The following is a 25467-nucleotide window of genomic DNA, read 5'->3' as shown; positions in this document are numbered from 1 at the left end:
TCTCAACCAAATGTTTCTGTACAGTACTTCTGTCTTTCTCTTCCTTTGTCTCATTCACCTCTTGTCTCATGTAGTTTTCAGTTAAATATTCTCAATGTCTGAAACCTGCAGTCTGTGTAAAGGGCATCAACAGAAGGTGACACATTCGCATTAATGACCTGTTGGTATTTTCCCAAATGTTCCTTTTGTCAACCTCTTGACCTAAACTATTGTCTGAGCTCAACAAGGGGAAAAGGGAAGTAACATTTAGTGAGGGTAATTTGTCCTACTATCCATCTCTTACATGATAACGATCACTGAATAATTCCATCCAACCTTCCTTTGTCTTTCTAATCATAAACATACGGATAAGTGAAAGTAACTTAGTGAAAAGATTTGGGGGCTTTCCACCATGCTAACACGCTACTTTCCATCCTCTCTTATCGGTCCTTCACTCCCCCTCTCTTCCTTCCTCTGCAGGTGCCAAGATGTCCAATGAGGTTGATGCGGGGGACCATGGGCCAATGAAACTGCTCACTACCATGTTCTCGTCCCTCCAGGAGAAGTTCCACAGAGACCGTGAGTGTCTTGTATAGAAGTGGGTCTGTTCCATTTTGGGCCTATAGTGACTTGGGGTTAGGGAAAATGGCTTTGGGTCAAAATGGAACTGAGCCAAAGGGTGTATAGAACACAAATTATACATTATTGGAAAAGGTTAAACGCAGGACTCTAAGCAAACAGACAGTAAGAGGCAATCATGGATCATGCTGATCATGAACTAAACATGCCTGTCAATCACACAAAAAGATTTGGCCTCGACTGCTTTATTCTCCTCTCACTCAGGCAAACCCATTGGATTCATAAAAAAAAAGGATGTCTCTTATAAACACAGAAACACTTATGAAACAGGCACATTTTCCTCTCCGTAAATTCACTTATTCTGGAGATATGTGAGGAATTCAGATTTTTAAGAGAGAGAACCAGCCTAACGCTTGACCATGCTGGACATTTTTCTCACATAGATGTTGTTTTTTAAAATACAGCTCCTGGTATTTGACAGTGTGCATGTCATTAGGTGTGTAGGTGACCATCTAGCCGTACTGGTTCTATTGGGCCTTAATTGGCATTGTTGCATTGTAAATGGTTTCCATTCTTCCCACGGAGTCACGTGGTAGAGGAAGGTACTTGCCTGTCTTTCAAAAAGTGTCACCGTCACACCTGACTCTCACTGGTGGAGGGTAACAAGTAACAAGCGGAATTGTCACATTGCCTAACAAATCCTCACATTGTCTAACAAAGTGTGAGCGTGGCCAATGGCACAGTTTTAGAGGCCTCCAATGTTTCATTTTAATTTCCTGCAATTTTACACATTTTGTATTCGTGCTGAGATAATTTGTTTTAGTTTTAAAGTGAATTATCTGAAATTCTACACATTTTGCCATGGCTCATACCATGTTAAAAAATCAATGGAGACCCCATGCCATGACATTTTGGGAATTTTAGATACTCCCGACTGTCTTTCTTTAAATATATCTTTTTGGGGGAGTGGCGGCAACGATTTAGCAGCACACTCCCATCGCTGCTAACTGAAGATAGGGGAAACACTGCTGTGGCACCTACCCATCTGGCCACCACCACCTGTCTATACGGCAGACAGCCTTGTGGCAATGTGGCACCTACCCATCTGGCCACCACCACCTGTCTATACGGCAGACAGCCTTGTGGCAATGTGGCACTTCATACACACCAGTCATGAGGAAATGAATAGTAAACAAACAAACATTTGACCAACTGGGGACATTTTGTTAGTCCCCACAAGGTCAAATGCTATTTCTAGGGGAGTTAGGGTTAGTTTTACGGTTAGGGAAAATAGGATTTTGAATGAGACTGAATTGTGTCCCCACAAGGTTAGTTATACAAGACTGTCTGTGTGTGCACATCCGTGTGTTTCTCCTCTTGTAGTTTCAGTTGTTTAACACACTGTTCCTCTTAGTTCTTTTAGCTCTGTGGTTTTCTTTGAGTATTGTGTGTTTAAAATCTGTAGAGCATTGTTTAGGCATCCTCTTGAACTACACTGAACAAAAATATAAATGCAAAAGATTTTACTGAGTTACTGTTCATATAAGGAAATCAGTCAATTTAAATAAATTAGGCCCTAATTTATGTATTTCACATGACTGGGAATACAGATGCCTTAAAAAAAAGGTATGGGCATGGATCAGAAAATCAGTCAGTATCTGGTGTGCCCACCATTTGCCTCATGCAGCACAACACATCTCCTTCGCCTAGAGTTGATCAGGTGGCGATTGTGGAATGTTGTCCCACACCTCTTCAATGGCTGTACGAAGTTGCTGGATATTGGCGGGAACTGGAACACGCTGTTGTACACGTCGATCCAGAGCATCTCAAACTGGTGAGTATGCAGGCCATGGAAGAACTGGGACATTTTCAGATTCCAGGAATTGTCAGATCCTTGCGACATGGGGCTGTGCATTATCATGCTGAAACATGAGGTGATGGCGGTGGATGAATGGCACGACAATGGGCCTCAGGATCTCGTCACAGTATCTCTGTTCATTCAAATTGCCATTGATAAGATGCAATTGTGTTTGTTGTCCGTAGCTTATGCCTGCCCATACCATAACACCACCGCCATCATTGGGTATTCTGTTCACAACGTTGACATCAGCAAACCTCTCGCCCACACGACGCCATACACACGATCTGCCCGGTACAGTTGAAACCAGGATTAATCCGTGAAGAGCACACTTCTCCAGTGTGCCAGTAGCCATCGAAGGTGAGCATTTTCCCACTGAAGTCAGTTACGACGCCAAACTATAGACAGGTCAAGACCCTGGTGAGGACAACAAGCATGCAGATGAGCTTCCCTGAGACTGTTACAGACCGTTTGTGCAGAAAGTCATCTGTTGTGCAAACCCACAGTTTCATCAGCTGTCCGGGTGGCTGGTCTCAGATGATCCCGCAGGTGAAGAAGCCGGATGTGGAGGTACTGGGCTGGCGTGGTTACACGTGGTCTGCGGTTGTGAGGCCGGTTGGACGTACTGCCAAATTCTCAAAAATGACGTTGGAGGCAGCTTATGGTAGAGAAATGAACATTAAATTATCTGGTATCAGCTCTGGTGGACATTCCTGCAGTCAGCATGCCAATTGCACGCTCCCCCAAAACTTTAGACATCTGTGGCATTGTGTTGTGTGACAAAACTGCACATTTTAGAATGGCCTTTTATTGTCCCCAGAACAAGGTGCACCTGTGTAATGATCATGCTGTTTAATCAGCTTCTGGATATGCCACACCTGTCAGGTGAATGGATTATCTTGGCAAATGACAAATGCTCACTAGCAGGGATGTAAACAAATTTGTGCACAAAATTAGAGAGAAATAGGCATTTGGAAAATTTCTGGGATCTTTTATTTCAGCTCATGAAACATGGGAGCAACACTTTACATTTTGTGTTTATATTTTTGTTCAGTATATTTACACACTGCTGAATCCTAACTTAAATATATTTTTGTTGTTTTTTAATTCTTCCACGGACATCAATGCATGATTTACAGTTATTTGGCCTACTTGACTAGCTGCATACCAAAGTAAAATCTTCAGTTCCAAGCCATGTGATGTTTGGAATGAAAACCTACCTTGAAGTCCAAGCCACAGTTAGTTAGTTGATGGTATTGAGGTTTATGAATAATTGTCTTCACTGCTGTCCCCCTCTGTCTGTCTGTCTGTCTGTCTTTTAGGGAGTGATAGGGATTCGACCCTGCCTCGGCCTACAGCCCCAGCCCTCGCGGTGACCTCAGCCCAGGACCAGAGTCACCTCTTCTTTGAGTACCTGGTGGTGGTCAGCCTACGGAAGAAGAGGGGGGAAGGAACGTACGAACCCCAGATCACATATCAGTTCCCCAAGGTCAGACCGACATACATACACACAGTGAGAAAGTATTTGTGCTAATAAATTAGCAGTAATCTAAAATGTGTGTGTTGTAGCTAGCTAATATGAGGCGCTCACAGAGAGAGGAAGAAGAGAAGTCCCTGAAAGCAATCCTCCTTTTCTGTTTCCCAGAGGGGGTCAACTGGGCCCCCCTCACTGAATACACCAGGTACGTGCCACCTCCCCTCTCTCTCTCTCGTGCACATGCAATCACGCCTAGGTACAAAGATCTACTTTCTTCATCCTGCCACACCCCCACCGCTGTGCAGAGTGTTCTCAGGATGTGGCAAAGTGTTTCCGGCGCACTTTACACAAACCGTTCTATTTACACGCAGAACAAATCTGCTTAGCGTGTGTCTGTATGCAATGTTTGTTTGCGAAGACTGCAAAGCATCATCTCTTGCAAACAACCTAGCTTTGACCAGGGCCGGTGTTATGGGCGGCCCTTAGGGGGCCTTGCCAGCCCTAATGTACCTCCTGGCCCGTCCAAATAAAATATTGATCAGAGCAAGTGAAACAGCGCTTGTCTCAGTATGTGTAGCCCATGTATCTGATGCTGTCTGGACCAGAAGAGTATGGCATGACATAGATACATGGGGCTACATACTGTAAAACCGAAGGGTGCTGTTTCAGTCGATCAGATGCTATTTTAGACGTGCGATGGTAACCTCTTTTTTTTTAAGTGAGTTGTTTTACAATCAGATGACAACATCATGACTGGTTGTATTCATGCCACATTAAAAGGTAGGCTAATACATTTTTACATTTTAAATTACATGTTACTATAAAACCCACAATAGAACCGCTAAAGCAGTCATTTGGACTGCCCATGAATTTAAAACATTTATTACTGTGCCATTTTTAAAGTCATGCCCCCCTCTGTGTTGTAAACAGTTTTAGGAGGGCATGTCATTTTTTTAATATGGTTTTTCCTGTTTCCCCTCCTTCGCTCGACAGTAGCGCCTGCTCCCCTCCTTTTTCCGATAGTTGAAGATGTGCCCAGTTGAAATTAACCCGATAATTGCCTCGAAAGTGAACCTAAACTATACCGAAATTAATTTCACACACAGGCTATAATAACAAATTAAGTAGGCTAAAGTATGATGGGGGAGAATGGATGAGTTGATGAGCGAGGGGAAGTGAACGATGCATAATTATGTAATCACAAATTGTGAATGAAGAACAGTGCATGCTATTGTATTGATCTATTCTAATTATAATCTCAATGGTATGTACTCTATCAGTCTACTCTTGCCTACTTGGAACTTGGAGTACACAGTGAGAGCGTGCGTAATTTACAATGGCTAGAAAACCAAGACGAATGGATGCACTCATTAGTGTTGCTACAAAATCTGAATGAAAACGACTCTGATGGTGGGGAAGAAATGAATCATGATGACATCTGAGAATTCTTCTGATTCTGAACCTACACCTCTGAGGACTAAGTGTAAAAAGGTGTAATCTATCAACATGTGTTCTATTCTCTCTCTCTCTGCAGTGAGACATTCTCCTTCGTGTTGACAGAGGTTGACGGCAGTAGGAGGAATGGCTACTGCAGGAGGTTACTGGTAAATGATCCATGGTGTCATTCTGTTCATAGGACATGAGAATTACTCTCAGGTGTTTAGTTTCTCATGACATGTTGTTGTTTCCTGCAGCCCAGTGGCAAAGGGGCGCGGCCTCCGGAGGCCTATTGCATCATCAGCCGGGTGGCCTGCTTTGGACTCTTCTCCAAGGTTAGCGACATAACACATTATATATTCACTCACTCACTGAGTTTTTAAAATTTTATTATTATTAACCCATCTTTAATCCCATACCTCACCCACTCAGCCCATTCCACCTATCACCGTAGACCACCCTCGTTTGGTTTCCATGTGCCATATATTTTGTGCTGTGATGTTTTACATGAATTTTCAACCTTTCTAATCATATAGTATCCACAGATTGTGAGGTAAAGATAAAAACCTTTCCTGCGAGTAGTATTATATTATTGATTGACTATGGCTTTCCAAATCGCCCAACACGGCCATTTGAAAGGTTAATTCTAAGTGAATGTTGTGATTTTGTTTTTAACCATTCCTGAACCTGTGACCAGAAACAAGCTACATAGAGGCAATACCAAAATAAATTATCTAGTGATTCTGTTTCTTCGCAGCAAAATCTACAGAGCTGAGATTGTTGTATGTCCCATATACAGTGCATTTGGAAAAAACGAATATATTACATTAACATAAGTATTCAGAACCTTTTACTCAGTACTTTGTTGATGCACCTTAGGAAGCGATTACAGCCTCGTGTCTTCTTGGGTATGACGCTACAAGCTTGGCAGACCTGTATTTGGGGAGTTTCTCACATTCTTCTCTGCAGATCCTCTCAAGCTCTGTCAGGTTGGATGGGGAGCGTCGCTGCACAGCTATTTTCAGGTCTCTCCAGAGATGTTCAAGTCTGGGCTCTGGCTGGGCCACTCAAGGACATTCAGAGACTTTTCCCGAAGCCACTCTTGCGTTGTCTTGGCTGTGTGCTTAGGGTCATTGTCCTGATGGAAGGTGAACCTTCGACACAGTCTGAGGTCCTGAGCGCTCTGGAGCAGGTTTTCATCAAGGATCTCCCTGTACTTTGCTCCGTTCATCTTTCCCTCGATCCTGACTAGTCTACCAGTTCCTGCCGCTGAAAAACATCCCCACAGCATGATGCTGCCACCACCATGCATCACCGTAGGGATGGTGCCAGGTTTTCTCCAGACGTGACGCTTGGCATTCCGGCCAAAGAGTTCAATCTTGGTTTCATCAGACCAGAGAAACTTGGTCCTCTGTAGCTCAATTGGTAGAGCATGGCACTTGTAACGCCAGGGTAGTAGGTTCGATCCCCGGGACCACCCATACGTAAAAATGTATGCACACGACTGTACGTCGCTTTGGATAAAAGGGTCTGCTAAATGGTATATTATATTATTATGGTCTGAGAGTCTAGGTGCCTTTTTGGCAAACTCCAAGCGGGCTGTCATGTGCCTTTTACTGAGGAGTGGCTTCTGTCTGGCCACTCTCCCATAAAGGCCTGATTGGTGGAGTGCTGCAGAGATGGTTGTCCTTCTGGAAGGTTCTCCCATCTCCACAGAGGAACTCTGGAGCTCTGTCAGAGTGACCATAGGGTTCTTGGTCACCTCCCTGACCATGGCCCTTCTCCCTTGATTGCTAAGTTTGGCCGGGTGGCCCGCTCTTGGTGGTTCCAAACTTCTTCCATTTAAGATTGATGGAGGCCACTGTGTTCTTGGAGACATTCAATGCTGCAGACATTTTTTGGTAACCTTCCTCAGATCTGTGCCTCGATACAATCCTGTCTCGTAGCTCTGCAGACAATTCCTTCGACCTCATGGCTTGGTTTTTGCTCTGACATGCACTGTCAACTGTGGGACCTTTTTATATAGACAGGTGTGTGCCTTTCCAAGTCATGTCCAATCAATTGAATTTACCACTTGTGGACTCCAATCAAGTTGTAGAAACATCTCAAGGATGATCAATGGAAACAGGATGCACCTGAGCTCAATTTCGAGTCTCATAGCAAAGGGTCTGAATACTTATGTAAATAAGGTGTGTGTGTATATATATATTTATTTTTTATTATACATTTGCTAAAATTTCTAAACCTGTTTTCGCTTTGTCATTATGGGGTATTGTGTGTAGAATGATGAGGAAAAATAATTTTATCAATTTTAGGATAAAGCTGTAACGTCGCAAAATGTGGGAAAAGTCAAGGGGTCTGAATATTTTCTGAATGCACTGTATATAGCATTCTGGTGGTGGCAAGAATTTTGTATAATTTAAATTCAACTCAGTGTTTTTTTTTTTGTATCAGTTCATATACCATGTGCCATGGAATCGGTACATCGAAAATCTCTTCCCATGTATTTTGCAACCTGTATTGTGCAGCTGTCAACATTTTTGTCCTCACATGAAACTGGTATATTTTTCTATTTATGCCAATCCTTTTCAGCCAATTTGTATCTTTTATTATATGGCAGAAAACAAGTTCTCTACCCACTCCCTCATCCACTTGCCTCCATTTTTGCGGTAATGCTGCAATCAGTTGGTTGTAACTTTGAATTGAGCAGACATTCCCATATATTTTTGATAGCTGCATATGTGACATAATTCCACCGTTTCTATTCATAATATCATTAATAAATATAATACCAAAAAATAATGTTAAAGATTTTTTATTTTTTATTAATCAGTACAGTGAGGGGAAAATAGTAATTGATCCCCTGCTGATTTTGTACGTTTGCCCACTGACAAAGAAATGAACAGTCTATAATTTTAAGAGTGTGCTCCTAATCTCAGCTCGTTATCTGTATAAAAGACACCTGGGAGCCAGACATTTTTCTGATTGAGAGGGGTCAAATACTTATTTCCCTCATTAAAATGCAAATCAATTTATATCATTTTTGACATGCGTTTTTCTGGATTTTGTTGTTGTTATTCTGTCTCTCACTGTTCAAATAAACCTACCATTAAAATTATAGACTGATCATTTCTTTGTCAGTGGGCAAACGTACAAAATCAGCAGGGGATCAAATACTTTTTTCCCTCACTGTATATTTGAGTTTAACCATAATATTTGTTGTAATATTTGATCTATCTTTTCTGGAGGATAAAATTGAAATTGTAACCAGCTTTGTATGGCTTGTTTAAGAAAGGGTGATACTTTGAACAGTTTCATTTTCAATTAGTCGGAAATGAGAAGTTGTAATCTGTATAAAAGGCAAAAACGCCATTTAAAAAAAACAAAGGATGAGCCTTTCTTAATAATCTACTTGAGAACCAGTTCGGGTTTAAGTATAACTTATGTACAGTGGCTTGCAAAAGTATTCACCCCCCTTGGCATTCTTCCTATTTTGTTGCCTTACAACCTGGAATTCAAATAGATTTTTTGGGGGGTTTGTATCATTTGATTTACACAACATGCCTACCACTTTGAAGATGGAAAATATTTTTTATTGTGAAACAAACAAGAAATCAGACAAAAACAACTTGAGCGTGCAAAACTATTCACCCCCCCCCAAAGTTAATACTTTGTAGAGCCACCTTTTGCAGCAATTACCCAAAGAGACTTGCAGCTGTATGTCTCTATAACCTTGGCACATCTAGCCACTGGGATTTTTGCCCATTCTTCAAGGCAAAACTGCTCCAGCTCCTTCAAGTTGGATGGGTTCCGCTGGTGTACAGCAATCTTTAAGTCATACCACAGATTCTCAATTGGATTGAGGTCTGGGCTTTGACTAGGCCATTCCAAGACATTTAAATGTTTCCCCTTAAACTACTCGAGTGTTGCTTTAGCAGTATGCTGCTGGAAGGTGAACCTCCGTCCCAGTCTCAAATCTCTGGAAGACTGAAACAGGTTTCCCTCAAGAATTTCCCTGTATTTAGCGTCATCCATCATTCCTTCAATTCTGACCAGTTTCCCAGTCCCTGCCGATGGAAAAACATTGTGGGGATGGTGTTCTCGGGGTGATGAGAGGTGTTGGGTTTGCGCCAGATATAGTGTTTTCCTTGATGGCCAAAAGGCTCAATTTTAGTCTCATCTGACCAGCGTACCTTCTTCCATATGTTTGGGGAGTCTCCCACATGCCTTTTGGCGAACACCAAACGTGTTTGCTTATTTTTTTCTTCAAGCAATGGCTTTTTTCTTGCCACTCTTCCTGAAGCCCAGTTCTTTGGAGTGTACGGCTTAAAGTGGTCCTATGGACAGATACTCCAATCTCCGCTGTGGAGCTTTTCAGCTCCTTCAGGGTTATCTTTGGTCTCTTTGTTGCCTCTCTGATGAATGCCCTCCTTGCCTGGTCCGTGAGTTTTGATGGGCGGCCCTCTCTTGGCAGGTTTGTTGTGGTGCCATATTCTATCAATTTTTTAAATAATATATTTAATGGTGCTCCATGGGATGTTAAAAGTTTCTGATATTTTTTTTTATAACCCAACCCTGATCTGTACTTCTCCACAACTTTGTCCCTGACCTGTTTGGAGAGCTCCTTGGTCTTCATGGTGCCGCTTGCTTGTTGGTGCCCCTTGCTTAGTGGTGTTGCAGACTCTGGGGCCTTTCAAAACAGGTGTGTGGTATGTATGTATACTGAGATCATGTGACACTTAGATTGCACACAGGTGGACTTTAACTAATAATGTGACTTCTGAAGGTAATTGGTTGCACCAGATCTTATTTAGGGGCTTCATAGCAAAGAGGGTGAATACAGTTATTTTTTTCATTTCACTTCACCAATTGTGTTTGTCCATTACATGAGATCCAAATAAAAATGAATTTAAATTACAGGTTGTAATGCAACAAAATAGGAAAAATGCCAAGGAGGATGAATACTTTTGCAAGGCACTGTAAGAGATTCACCGAAATTAAAGTAGTCCAGGCATTTATATATAAATTCTAGTTGTACTTTGTCAAACGCCTTTTCAAAATCTGCTATGAAGACCAGGCCTGGTGTCTTTTGACATTTCATAATGTTCAATTGTTTCAAGTAATAATTGTATATTATCTCCAATATATTGTCCATGGAAAAAACCTGTCTGATCAGGATGAACAATATATGGTAAAATAATTTTTTTCTGTGCTATGCATTTCGCCAAGGTTTTCGTATAACAACATTTGAAGTCTGAGGCCTCCAGTTTTTGTTTTTTATGGACTGGATCTTTATACTTCAAATCAAATGTATTGGTCACATGCGCCGAATACAACAGGTGCAGACATTACAGTGAAATGCTTACTTACAGCCATTAACCAACAGTGCATTTATTTTAAACAAAAAAAGTAAGAATAAAACAACAACAAAAAAAAGTGTTGAGAAAAAAAGAGCAGAAGTAAAATAAAGTGACAGTAGGGAGGCTATATATACAGGGGGGTACCGTTGCAGAGTCAATGTGCGGGGGCACCGGCTAGTTGAGGTAATATGTACATGTGGGTAGAGTTAAAGTGACTATGCATAAATACTTAACAGAGTAGCAGCAGCGTAAAAAGGATGGGGTGGGGGGGCAGTGCAAATAGTCCGGGTAGCCATGATTAGCTGTTCAGGAGTCTTATGGCTTGGGGGTAGAAGCTGTTGAGAAGTCTTTTGGACCTAGACTTGGCACTCCGGTACCGCTTGCCGTGCGGTAGCAGAGAGAACAGTCTATGACTAGGGTGGCTGGAGTCTTTGACAATTTTGAGGGCCTTCCTCTGACACCGCCTGGTATAGAGGTCCTGGATGGCAGGAAGCTTTGCCCCAGTGATGTACTGGGCCGTACGCACTACCCTCTGTAGTGCCTTGCGGTCAGAGGCCAAGCAGTTGCCATACCAGGCGGTGATGCAACCAGTCAGGATGCTCTCGATGGTGCAGCTGTATAATTTTTTGAGGATCTGAGGACCCATGCCAAATCGTTTTAGTCTCCTGAGGGGGAATAGGCTTTGTCGTGCCCTCTTCACGACTGTCTTGGTGTGTTTGGACCATGATAGTTCGTTGGTGATGTGGACACCAAGGAACTTGAAGCTCTCAACCTGTTCCACTACAGCCCCGTCGATGAGAATGGGGGCGTGCTCAGTCCTCTTTTTTTTCCTCTAGTCCACAATCATCTCCTTTGTCTTGGTCACGTTGAGGGAGAGGTTGTTGTCCTGGCACCACACGGCCAGATCACTGACCTCCTCCCTATAGGCTGTCTCATCGTTGTCGGTGATCAGGCCTACCACTGTTGTGTCGTCGGCAAACTTAATGATGGTGTTGAGTCGTGCCTGGCCATGCAGTCATGGGTGAACAGAGAGTACAGGAGGGGACTGAGCACGCACCCCTGAGGGGCCCCCGTGTTGAGGATCAGTGTGGCAGATGTTGTTACCTACCCTTACCACCTGGGGGCGGCCCGTCAGGAAGTCCAGGATCCAGTTGCAGAGGGAGGTGTTTAGTCCCAGGATCCTTAGCTTAGTGATGAGCTTAGAGGGCACTATGGTGTTGAATGCTGAGCTGTAGTCAATGAATAGCATTCTCACGTAGGTGTTCCTCTTGTCCAGGTGGGAAAGGGCAGTGTGGAGTGCGATAGAGATTGCATCATCTGTGGATCTGTTGGGGCGGTATGCAAATTGGAGTGGGTCTAGGGTTTCTGGGATTATGCTGTTGATGTGAGCCATGACCAGTCTTTCAAAGCACTTCATGGCTACAGACGTCAGTGCTACGGGTCGGTAGTCATTTAGGCAGGTTATCTTAGAGTTCTTGGGCACAGGGACTATGGTGGTCTGCTTGAAACATGTTGGTATTACAGACTCAGTCAGGGACATGTTGAAAATGTCAGTGAAGACACTTGCCAGTTGGTCAGCACATGCTCGGAGTACACGTCCTGGTAATCCGTCTGGCCCTGCGGCCTTGTGAATGTTGACCTGCTTAAAAGTCTTACTCACATCGGCTACGGAGAGCGTGATCACATAGTCATCCGGAACAGCTGGTGCTCTCATGCATGCTTCAGTGTTGCTTGCCTCGAAGCGAGCATAGAAGTGGTTTAGCTCGTCTGGTAGGCTTGTGTCACTGGGCAGCTCGCGGCTGTGCTTCCCTTTGTAGTCTGTAATAGTTTTCAAGCCCTGCCACATCCGACGAGCGTCAGAGCCAGTGTAGTATGATTCAATCTTAGACCTGTATTGACTCTTTGCCTGTTTGATGGTTCGTCGGAGGTCATAGCGGGATTTCTTATAAGCGTCCGGGTTAGAGTCCCGTTCCTTGAAAGCGGCAGCTCTACCCTTTAGCTCAGTGCGGATGTTTCCTGTAATCCATGGCTTCTGGTTGGGGTATGTACGTACGGTCACTGTGGGGACGACATCATCGATGCACTTATTGATGAAGCCAGTGACTGATGTGGTGTACTCCTCAATGCTGTCTGAAGAATCCCGGAACATGTTCCAGTCTGTGCTAGCAAAACAGTCCTGTAGCTTAGCATCTGCGTCATCTGACCACTTTTTTATTAACCGAATCACTGGTGCTTCCTGCTTCAGTTTTTGCTTATAAGCAGGAATCAGGAGGATAGAGTTATGGTCAGATTTGCCAAATGGAGGGCGAGGGAGAGCTTTGTATGCGTCTCTGTGTGTGGAGTAAAGGTGGTCTAGCGTTTTTTTCCTCTGGTTGCACATTTAACATGCTGGTAGAAATTAGGTAGAACGGATTTAAGTTTCCCTGCATTAAAGTCCCCGGCCACTAGGAGCGCTGCATCTGGATGAGCATTTTCCTGTTGATTAATGGCCTTGTACAACTCATTCAGTGCAATCTTAATGCCAGCATTGGTTTGTGGTGGTAAATAGACAGCTATGAAAAATATAGATGAAAACTCTCTTGGTAAATAGTGTGGTCTACAGCTTATCATAAGATACTCTACCTCAGGCGAGCAAAACCTCGAGACTTCCTTAGTATTTGATTTTGTGCACCAGCTGTTGTTTACAAATATACACAGACCGCCACCCCTTGTCTTACCAGAGTCAGACGTTCTGTCCTGCCGATGTAGCGTATAGCCTGCTAGCTGAATGTTATCATTGTTGTCGTTCAGCCACGACTCCGTGAAACATAAGATATTACAGTTTTTAATGTCCCGTTGGTAGGATAACCGTAATCTTAAATCGTCCATTTTATTCTCAAAAGCTTGAACGTTGGCTAATAGGATTGATGGAAGAGGCAGTTTACTCACTCGCCGTCGGATCCTTACAAGGCACCCGGATCTGCGTCCGCGATATCTCCGTCTCTTCCTCACGCGAATGACGGGGATCTGGGCCTTGTCGGGTGTCTGTATGATATCCTTCGCGGCCGCCTCGTTCAAGAAAAAATCTTCGTCCAATGCGAGGTGAGTAATCGCTGTCCTGATATCCAGAAGCTCTTTTTGGTTATAAGAGACGATGGCAGAAACATTATGTACAAAATAAATTACAAATAACGCGGAAAAACACACATAATAGTACAATTGGTTAGAGGGCTGTAAAACGGCAGCCATCTTCTCCGGCGCTGTTCAACGTACCACTTGTGTCCTGTTTCAGTAGTAATTAAATCAGACATTCTTGTTGAGTACCTGAAAGTCTACCATTTTATAGGAGTAGTTAAAACATGCTAATAATGGATCTTTGAGTACTTCTTAAAAGGTCTGATATACCTCTACTGGTATACCATCAAGCCCTGGTGTTTATCCAGACTGAAAGGATTTAATTGACTCAAGAAGTTCCTCCTCTGTAAGTTGGCCTTCACACAGGTCTTTCTGTACATTTTGTTAATAATAATAATAATCCTTACAGTTAACATCCATTAATTGGAGATGGAGGAGACTGATACGAAAACATATGCTTAAAATATTTTGCGTCCTCTTTCAAAATATTATTTGGTGAATCATGGATGACTCCGTCATTTGTAACGAGTTTCTGTAAATTCTTTTTTGGTAGCATTTCTATGTTGAAGATTCAAGAAATATGCAGTGCATTTTTCACAATTTTCCTTCCAAATCGCTTTATTTCTGTAATAAATGTAATATTTATTGATAAAGTTCCTCCAATTATTTTTGTTTTTCTTCTAACTTATTTTTTGCCTCTATAGAACTGTTTTTATTGCTATCTACCTGTGCTGTTCTTTCCTCAATTTGCTTTTAGTCTAATCTCTTTTGACCTAAACTGCTTTTGTTTTAATGATGAGTGTTGTATTGAATGGCCTCTAAAAGTACATTTTGAAAGTGTCCAATACAATAAGGGATCTGCCTATGTTGTGCAGAAAAAAGTCAATTATGAATTATTTTGTCTTAGTTAAGAACAAATTGTCATCCGGAATGTTTTGATTAAATTTCCAATATCCCTGTCCACGTGGAAATTATGTAAGAGTTATGTGAAGGCCAATTTAGATGATGGTCTGATCGGATTCTGTCTCCTATTAATACTTTTTAAACTTTTGATGCCAGCAAAAATGAAACAAGGAAGTAATCAAGACGGCTGGCTTGATTAAGCCTCCTCCATGCACAGTACCAGGCAAAGGTTTGGACACCTACTCATTCAAGGGTTTTTCTTTATTTTTACTATTTTCTACATTGTAGAATAATAGTGAAGAGATCAAACTATGAAATAACACATATGGACTCATGTAGTAACCAAAAAAGTGTTAAACAAATCAAAATATATTTTAGATTCTTCAAAGTAGCCACCCTTTCCCTTGATGACAGCTTTGCACACTCTTGGCATTCTCTCAACCAGCTTCATGAGGTAGTCACCTGGAATGCATTTCAATTAACAGGTGTGCCTTTAAAAGTTAATTTGTGGAATTGCTTTCCTTCTTAATGCGTTTGAGCCAATCAGTTGTGTTGTGACAAGGTAGGGGAGGTATACAGAAGATAGCCCTATTTAGTAAAATAACAAATCCATATTATGGCAAGAACAGCTCAAATAAGCAAAGAGAAACGACAGTCCATCATTACTTTAAGACAAGAAGGTCAGTCAATCCTGAAAATTTCAAGAACATTGAAAGTGGAAGACCCAGAGTTACCTCTGCTGCACAGGATAAGTTCATTAGAGTTACCAGCCTCAGAAATTGCAGCCCAAATAAAAATGCTTCACAGAGTTCAAGTAACAGACACATCTCAACTTCAACTGTTCAGAAGAGACTGTGAATCAGGCCTTCATGGTCTAATTGCTGCAAAGAAACCACTACTAAAGGACACCAATAAGAAGACTTGTTTGGGCCAAGAAACATGAGAAATTGACAAATTTGAGATTTTTGGTTCCACCCGCCGTATCTTTGTGAGACGCGGTGTGGGCGAACGGATGATCTCCGCATGTGTATTTCCCACCGTAAAGCATGGAGGAGGAGGTGTTATGGTGTGGGGGTGCTTTGCTGGTGATACTGTCTGTGATTTATTTAGAGTTCAAGGCACACTTAACCAGCATAGCTACCACAGCATTCTGCAGCGATACGCCATCCCATCTGGTTTGGGCTTAGTGGGACTATCATTTGTTTTTCAACAGGACAATGACCCAACACACCACCAGGCTGTGTAAGGGCTATTTTACCAAGAAGGAGAGGGATGGAGCGCTGCATCAGATGACCTGGCCTCCACAATCCCCCGACCTCAACGAAATTGAGATGGTTTGGGATGAGTTGGACCGCAGAGTGAAGGAAAAGCAGCCTACAAGTGCTCAGCATACAGTTGAAGTTGGAAGTTTACATAGACTTAGGTTGGAGTCATTAACTTGTTTTTCAACCACTTCACAAATTTCTTGTTAACAAACCTATAGTTTTGGCAAGTGGGTTAGGACATCTACTTTGTGCATGACATAAGTAATTTTTCCAACAATTGTTTACAGTGGGTCAGAAGTTTACATACACTAAGTTGACTGTGCCTTTGTTAAACAGCTTGGGAAATTCTAGAAAATGATGTCATGGCTTTAGAAGCTTCTGATAGGCTAATTGAAATAATTTGAGTCAATTGGAGGTGTACCTGTGGATGTATTTCAAGGCCTACCTTCAAACTCAGTGACTCTTTGCATGACATCATGGGAAAATCAAAAGAAATCAGCAAAGACCTCAGAGTCTGGTTCATCCTTGGGAGCAATTTCCAAACGCCTGAAGGTACCACGTTCATCTGTACAAACAATAGTATGCAAGTATAAACACCATGGTACCACGCAGCCGTCATACCGCTCAGGAAGGAGACGCGTTCTGTCTCCTAGAGATTGATATACTTCGGTACGAAAAGTGCAAATCAATCCCAGAACAACAGCAAGGGACCTTGTGAAGATGCTGGAGGAAACAGGTACAAAAGTATCTATATCCACAGTAAAACGAGTCCTATATCGACATAACCTGAAAGGCCGCTCAGCAAGGAAGAAGCCACTGCTCCAAAACCGCCATAAAAAAGCCAGACTACGGTTTTCAACTTCACATGGGGACAAAGATCGTACTTTTTGGAGAAATGTCCTCTGGTCTGATGAAACAAAATAGAACTGTTTGGCCATAATGACCATCGTTATGTTTGGAGGAAAAAGGGGGACGCTTGCAAGCCGAAGAACACCATCCCAACCGTGAAGCACACGGGTGGCAGTATCATGCTGTGGGGGTGCTTTGCTGCAGGAGGGACTGGTGCACTTCACAAAATAGATGGCATCATGAGGAAGGAAAAATATGTGGATATATTGAAGCAACATCTCAAGACATCAGTCAGGAAGTTAAAGCTTGGTCGCAAATGGGTCTTCCAAATGGACAATGTCCCCAAGCATACTTCCAAAGTTGTGACAAAATGGCTTAAGGACAACAAAGTGAAGGTATTGGAGTGGCCATCACAAAGCCCTGACCTCAATCCTATAGAACATTTGTGGGCAGAACTGAAAAAGCGTGTGCGAGCAAGGAGGCCTACAAACCTGACTCAGTTACACCAGCTCTGTCAGGAGGAATGAGCCAAAATCCACCCAACCTATTGTGGGAAGCTTGTGGAAGGCTACCTGAAATGTTTGACCCAAGTTAAACAATTTAAAGGCAATGCTACCAAATGCTAATTGAGTGTATGTAAACTTCTGACCCACTGGGAATGTGATGAAATAAAGAAAAGCTGAAATAAATAATTCTCTCTACTATAATTCTGACATTTCACATTCTTAAAATAAAGTGGTGATCCTAAGACAGGGAATTTTTACTAGGATTAAATGTCAGGAATTGTGAAAAACTGAGTTTAAATGTATTTGGCTAAGATGTATGTAAACTTCCGACTTCAACTGTATGTGGGAACTCCTTCAAGACTGTTGGAAAAGCATTCCAGGTGAAGCTGGTTGAGAAAATGCCCAGAGTGTGCAAAGCTGTCAAGGCAAAAAATTGTCTATTTGAAGAATCTCATGTAAAATATATTTTGATTTGTTTAACACTTTTTTGGTTACTACATGATTCCATATGTGTTATTTCATAGTTTTGATGTCTTCACTATTATTCTACAATGTAGAAAATAGTTAAAATAAAGAAAATCCCTTGAATGAGTAGGTGTTCTAAAACGTTTGACCGGTAGTGTATATTTTAGAAGTGTAGATCATAATTATTTGGCCCATATAGATTCATTAACCAGATCTGTTTTTGCTCCAATAGCATATTTAAAAGGATCCGTCTTCCTTGAGGATCTGTTTGCACAATAGGATCAAAATTGTTGTTTATTGATATAATCACCCCACGAGGTGAGATCTTGCATGGAGCCCCAGACCGAGGGTGATTGACCGTCATCTTGAACTTCTTCAATTTTCTAATAATTGCGCCAACAGTTGTTGCCTTCTCACCAAGCTGCTTACCTATTGTCCTGTAGCCCATCCCAGCCTTGTGCAGGTCTACAATTTTATCCCTGATGTCCTTACACAGCTCTCTGGTCTTGGCCATTGTGGAGAGGTTGGAGTCTGTTTGATTGAGTGTGTGGACAGGTGTATTTTATACAGGTAACGAGTTCAAACGGGTGCAGTTAATACAGGTAATGAGTGGAGAACAGGAGGGCTTCTTAAAGAAAAACTAACAGGTCTGTGAGAGCTGGAATTCTTACTGGTTGGTAGGTGATCAAATACTTATGTCATGCAATAAAATGCAAATTCATTACTTAAAAATCATACAATGTGATTTTCTGGATTTTTGTTTTAGATTCTGTCTCTCACAGTTGAATTGTACCTATGATAACAATTACAGACCTCTACATGCTTTGTAAGTAGGAAAACCTGCAAAATCGGCAGTGTATCAAATACTTTTTCTCCCCACTGTGTGTGTGTGTGTGTGTGTGTATAGATATGTGTATGTATGTATATGTATATGTGTGTGTGTGTGTATGTATATGTGTGTGTATACAGTGAGGGAAAAAAGTATTTGATCCCCTGCTGATTTTGTACGTTTGCCCACTGACAAAGAAATGATCAGTCTATAATTTTTAATGGTAGGTTTATTTGAACAGTGAGAGACAGAATAACAAAACAAAAATCCAGAAAAACGCATGTCAAAAATGTTATCAATTGATTTGCATTTTAATGAGGGAAATAAGTATTTGACCCCTCTGCAAAACATGACTTAGTACTTGGTGGCAAAACCCTTGTTGGCAATCACAGAGGTCAGAAGTTTCTTGTAGTTGGCCACCAGATTTTGTCCCACTCCTCTTTGCAGATCTTCTCCAAGTCATTAAGTTTTCGAGCCTGACATTTGGCAACTCGAACCTTCAGCTCCCTCCACAGATTTTCAATGGGATTAAGGTTTGGAGACTGGCTAGGCCACTCCAGGACCTTAATGTGCTTCTTTGTTGCCTTGGCTGTGTGTTTTGGGTCATTGTCATGCTGGAATACCCATCCACAACCCATTTTCAATGCCCTGGCTGAGGGAAGGAGGTTCTCACCCAAGATTTGACGGTACATGGCCCCGTCCATCGTCCCTTTGATGCGGTGAAGTTGTCCTGTCCCCTTAGCAGAAAAACACCCCCAAAGCATAATGTTTCCACCTCCATGTTTGACGGTGGGGATTGTGTTCTTGGGGTCATAGGCAGCATTCCTCCTCCTCCAAACACGGCGAGTTGAGTTGATGCCAAAGAGCTCCATTTTGGTCTCATCTGACCACAACACTTTCACCCAGTTCTCCTCTGACTCATTCAGATGTTCATAGGCAAACTTCAGACGGGCATGTATATGTGCTTTCTTGAGCAGGGGGACCTTGCGGGCGCTGCAGGATTTCAGTCCTTCACGGCGTAGTGTGTTACCAATTGTTTTCTTGGTGACTATGGTCCCAGCTTCCTTGAGATCATTGACAAGATCCTCCCGTGTAGTTCTGGGCTGATTCGTCACCGTTCTCATGATCATTGCAACTCCACGAGGTGAGATCTTGCATGGAGCCCCAGGCCGAGGGAGATTGACAGTTCTTTTGTGTTTCTTCCATTTGCGAATAATCGCACCAACTGTTGTCACCTTCTCATCAAGCTGCTTGGCGATGGTCTTGTAGCCCATTCCAGCCTTGTGTAGGTCTACAATCTTGTCCCTGACATCCTTGGAGAGCTCTTTGGTCTTGGCCAAGGTGGAGAGTTTGGAATCTGATTTGATTGATTGCTTCTGTGGACAGGTGTCTTTTATACAGGTAACAAACTGAGATTAGTAGCACTCCCTTTAAGAGTGTGCTCCTACTCTCAGCTCGTTACCTGTATAAAAGACACCTGGGAGCCAGAAATCTTTCTGATTGAGAGGGGGTCAAATACTTATTTCCCTCATTAAAATGCAAATCAATTTATAACATTTCTTACATGCATTTTTCTGGATTTTTTTGTTGTTATTCTGTCTCTCACTGTTCAAATAAACCTACCATTAAAATTATAGACTGATAATTTCTTTGTCAGTGGGCAAACTTACAAAATCAGCAGGGGATCAAATACTTTTTTTTCCCTCACTGTGTATATACAGTGGGGAGAGTATTTGATACACTGCCGATTTTGCAGGTTTTCCTACTTACAAAGCATGTAGAGGTCTGTAATTTTTATCATAGGTACACTTCAACTGTGAGAGACGGAATGTAAAACAAAAATCCAGAAAATCACATTGTGTGATTTTTAAGTAATGAATTTGCATTTTATTGCATGACATAAGTATTTGATCACCTACCAACCAGTAAGAATTCCGGCTCTCACAGACCTGTTAGTTTTTCTTTAAGAAGCCCTCCTGTTCTCCACTCATTACCTGTATTAACTGCACCTGTTTGAACTCGTTACCTGTATAAAAGACAACTGTCCACACACTCAATCAAACAGACTCTAACCTCTCCACAATGGCCAAGACCAGAGAGCTGTGTAAGGACATCAGGGATAAAATTGTAGACCTGCACAAGGCTGGGATGGGCTACAGGACAATAGGCAAGCAGCTTGGTGAGAAGGCAACAACTGTTGGCGCAATTATTAGGAAATGGAAGAAGTTCAAGATGACGGTCAATCACCCTTGGTCTGGGGCTCCATGCAGTATGTATATGTATATGTGTATATGTGTGTATATATGTATGTGTATATATGTGTGTGCGAGGGGGAAGAAAACAGAAAATAAAGACATGCAGTACTGACAATATAGAGCGAGTAAACCTGTAAAACCAACCTTCTCTCTACCCACATACATTTTTGTTTTTATTCCAGGGTCGTTGCTCTATCACTTCGGCTGCTTTACACATAGGCCTGTATCATTAGGATCGAGAATATAAGGGTAGCGCATATAGCTTATGTATAAATATAATATACTTCTCGCTTAGAGAAGTGCTTCCATAAGCCAGTTATGTGTTGGCTCTACCGTTTTAACTTTAATCAGTTTAACCCAGTGTTAACAAGTCAGCCGTACACTAATATAGGCAACAACCCTGTTGACAATAACCAATCCATTTGACGGTGTGTATCGGAACAATAATATGTCCTTTACATTTTTAAGATTGAGATCTATTTTTTTTTATGTAAAAAGATCATGACACAATATTATTATTATTATTATAAGATTGTATAGGCGTATCTTAAATTCTATTTGTTCCGATGCACATCCGTCAAAAAGGGCTGCACTATATAACAGCTTTTAAGTCATAATATACCCTGATCTCTACAATTGGGCCATATTATATAAAACTCAAAAAACAACCTTGGTTTTTTATTTTACTGCCTGTGCAGTCTTCAAATTTAAATAAATAAACAAACAAAAATAAAAACGGTCAGCCTTATTCATCTTCGTCTTCCCCTAGATCCAAACCAGATTTTTAAGTTCAAAGTTCCATATTGCCTAAGTAAAAAAAGGATAAGTCCATCATACACATTTCGCCTTTCCATAAGTCCAACCTTATTTTAAGTCCACATAGTCCACGGTTCTGTACTGCATGAATAGAAATACACAAAAAAATACAATAATTCATAATATAAATAATAAAAAATAATCCATAATTGTAATGTGGTGCAATGTGTATCGAGGACTACTTCAGCAGGAAGTAGCTATCACTCACAGCCACGTTGTAATCTTCGAGTCCTTGAACACTTGATTTTTTCATGTACAATTTTTTATGTACTAGTTATCGACCACTAGACAACATTCTGCTTCTCTGCTAGGAGCCTTTTGAAAGTGGGGTACAGGGCACGTCTTCTCTCTACTATTTCATGGGGAAATTGTTCATTATTAGTGAGCGGGGTGTTCTTCAGCTCCCTATGCTGTTGTAGCAAGGCAATCTTCACTGAGGGTTGTTAAACTGATGTCCTCGTTCCACGAGGGTGACTTCTACCCCTTACAGTATATTATCTATTCTGAGGCAGGCAAGGAGTGTGTTTGTTGTCAGCAGTGTGTCTGTGTATGTATGTGGACGTCTGAGTGTGTCTACTTGAGTGCACTGCGAAAACTGTGTGTCAGACGAAGAGAGAAACGGGCTGGTCTAGTTCTGCCCTCGTAACCCTTGGCTCAGACGTAATTACGTCATTCCCTACTACTTCATTAGGCCAAAGTTCCCTGATAAGTCAAACTGTTTATGAACAACTATATTTACAACCTGAGAGCCACTCTTCTACATACACTGAATAGTTGGGATGACAGTGTTAACTAGATGAGTATAGCATTCATCAAAAGTCAGGTTGCAATACATTTACATAGGGCTGATGACACATTCTAAATGGTAGGCCTAATATGGAGGCTGGTCTACCCACAACGGAGCTTTACTACAGTTTGAATGGTGCTTACAGTTCTATAATTCTATATCTATGTGTTTCAGATCTTTGATGAGGTGGAGAAGCGCAGGCAGATCTCCATGGCGATGATCTATCCATTCATGCAGAGCCTGAGGGAGGCGCCGTTCCCTGCTCCCGGAAACACTGTCAAGATCAAGAGCTTCATACCAGAGTCTGGAACAGAGGTATGGAGTATGATAGGGGTATCTAACTCAATTCCTAGAGGGCTGTGTGTCTTCTGGTTTTTGTTAATTCCTTTAAATTAATGGCCAATTAAGACCTAGTGAACCAGGTGAGGTGGAGTTCCTAATTAATCAATGACATTAATCGATCAATCAAGTACAAAGAAAGAGCGAAAACCTGCATCCTTGGAGGACACATGGAGGCACACACACACACACACACACACAAAGCCCTTGGCATCACGATGAGGATCAAGACCTTCACCCTAGAGTCCAGCACTGAAATATACACACACACACTTGTGTATACACACCTCCTGAAGACCTTTTGTCTCTCTGCTCCTGGCCTGTGTCTCTCCAGATCATCAGTTTGACGAGGCCGTTGGACTCGTGGTTGGAGCATGTGGATTTCCGGACACTGTTCCGCTGTCTCACAGACGAGGAGGTGTTGCGGGTGTTTGCTTCCACCGTGCTCGAACGACGAATCATCTTCATGGCTGACGAACTCAGGTACAACACCAACCCTAACCCTAACCCCAAAAGGACATCACTGAGCCTGGGTCGTCTAAGTGTCTTGGACAAGGGCAGGCCCGTTGTCTGCATGTTGAATAGGTGTAAAGTTTGTACCTGCTTCACCCCTTACAGTACCCTGTCCCAGGTGCTGCATGCGGTTGCGGCGCTGCTCTATCCGTTCACATGGCAACACACCTTCATCTCCATCGTTCCCTCAGTGCTGATTGATGTCGTCATGGCACCCACTCCCTACCTGCTTGGTGTGCAAAAGAACAAACTGGATGATGTCATCGACCAGAGCGACGTGAGTGTGTGTGTTCTGTGTGTGTATGGCAGAGCAGAATAAGGTGTTTGTATACGTACATTTCGGCTTCAGAAAATACTATTTGATGAAGAGTTATGTTTTGGGGACAAAGCCAGATTTTTAAAGAAGGTTAAGGGCAGTTGTTGAGTGCTGTAAACAATGTTTGGGATCAGGCATTCCTGCCTCTACATTGTGTGACCGGCTGGGGAGAATATATCCAGTGACACTCATTCAGCCACAACTAACACAATTACAGCCTATTGAAACCAGCCAGTGTGTGTGTTATCTCCGACCTGAAGATCTGTGTGTGTGTGTGTGTGTGTGTGTGTGTTTATTTCTTTACCTGTCTCTGTGTGTATGTACACACATGCACGTGTGTGTGTGTGTGTTATTCTGTCTCATAAACAGATGCTCATTGTAGATCTGACAGAGGGAGCAGAGAACACCTTCATCACCTGTGTAAGTATTGCATGCACCATATTTCCCCTCAAGTTCAAAAACAAAAGTACAGAAATAAACAAACACTTCTCACAATCAGATTAGTAAACTAGCGTCACTCCTCCCATGATTCTCATTTGAAAGCCAACTTGATTGTGTGTGTGGTTCAGACCAGTTTTTCCCTCTCTGGCTGAATGTGCGTATACTCAGAAATACCTAAACATTCTTGCTGGTCTGGCAACAACCTCTCAGATTCCTCTGTGTGTGTGTCCTCTCTCTCTGGCGCAGATAGGAGACGAGAGCACCATCCTACCAGAGAAACTACAGGAGGAGCTTCTCCAGGCCTTGTGTTGCAGGAAAGACAACTCCAGTGAGTGGACCCATCCTCCATTTTGTTCTGATGACTGGAATTTTTATTATCAACGCATCCAAGGATTTTAGTTTATAGGGTTTAAGAGGATTCAGCAAACAGAGTGACTCAGGCTTCCATTCGATTTCAGATAAGACTGACTCAGTCAGCCACAAATCAAACCACATGAGGCAGCATCATAGTCCATACAAACCCAATGATAGAAGTCAGATCCTCTGCAGAATGAACTAAACATAATAATGAGGTGGATGTACAATGAAATGTTCTGGATGGTTGCTGTAATATGAACATACATCTCTTTCAGACCACACAGTATGAACCCTGGAAAGTCCCAAGTTTATGTTAGTCTGAATGTGTGTGCGTGGGAGGGTTGTGATGTTGGAGAACATACTGTAGAAACGTACACCCAGGGCTTGACCAGGGTCACGACCCTGGAAATTCCATTCTGGATACTGTCGATTGTGCCTAAGTTGATCCAGACACAGATGCTACTCCACAACCCCTCAGCGCTCACACACAGACCCAACCCCCATCCACACACACTCCAACCCACCATGTTGTGGTTGCCATAGAGCTGAACAGAGTTGTCTCAGAGGCTTTCCAACCTATTATTGTGTCAACAACATATTGGATATCTCAAAGCAGACACCACTTCAAAACTGACTGAATATTTTGTACACTTTGTTGTGTCCAGCCTCAGAATATATGAGAGAGGTGTTGTCTGAGACCTTCCAACCTGTGTTTGTAGACACCTCCTCAGCATCCTGACTGAATCATCTGTATTATCTGTACTCTGTGTTTTGTATCTAGCCTCGGAGGAGTTGAATAAGGTGGTCTCGGAGGCCTTCCTCTCCTTCTTTGTGAAGACTGTGGGCCACTTCCCCTCCCATGTTAAACGCAGAAGCGGCGGACAGCCTGGCGTGTTCCAGATCAAGAGCTTCTGCAAGGCCTCCGAACCGAAGGCCAGCCGCCATTTTGTCAAACGCTTCATCCAGACACAGATGTTTGACCTCTTCATCCAGGAAGTGGAGAGACAGCCCACACAGGAAGG

The 25467-nt window shown here is 42.4% G+C and overlaps 1 protein-coding gene across 2 annotated transcripts in view; it reads left to right on the top strand.

Annotated features, from left to right (window-relative positions):
- LOC121578122 (DENN domain-containing protein 2D) overlaps positions 1 to 25467 on the top strand; it is a 50519-nt gene that overhangs the window by 22154 nt on the left and 2898 nt on the right. For both annotated transcript variants that reach the window (XM_041892236.2, XM_041892237.1), the window contains exons 2-12: positions 460 to 558; positions 3739 to 3905; positions 3986 to 4098; positions 5428 to 5497; positions 5588 to 5665; positions 22654 to 22794; positions 23153 to 23301; positions 23437 to 23608; positions 24017 to 24067; positions 24335 to 24416; positions 25227 to 25466. In XM_041892236.2, coding sequence (XP_041748170.1) covers positions 460 to 558; positions 3739 to 3905; positions 3986 to 4098; positions 5428 to 5497; positions 5588 to 5665; positions 22654 to 22794; positions 23153 to 23301; positions 23437 to 23608; positions 24017 to 24067; positions 24335 to 24416; positions 25227 to 25466 — 1362 coding nt within the window. The remainder of the gene's footprint in view (positions 1 to 459; positions 559 to 3738; positions 3906 to 3985; positions 4099 to 5427; positions 5498 to 5587; positions 5666 to 22653; positions 22795 to 23152; positions 23302 to 23436; positions 23609 to 24016; positions 24068 to 24334; positions 24417 to 25226; position 25467) is intronic.

The sequence above is a fragment of the Coregonus clupeaformis genome, chromosome 12 (genome assembly GCF_020615455.1).
Source record: "Coregonus clupeaformis isolate EN_2021a chromosome 12, ASM2061545v1, whole genome shotgun sequence".
NCBI classification, from domain to species: domain Eukaryota; kingdom Metazoa; phylum Chordata; class Actinopteri; order Salmoniformes; family Salmonidae; genus Coregonus; species Coregonus clupeaformis.
This window is presented reverse-complemented; position numbering and strand designations above follow the sequence as displayed.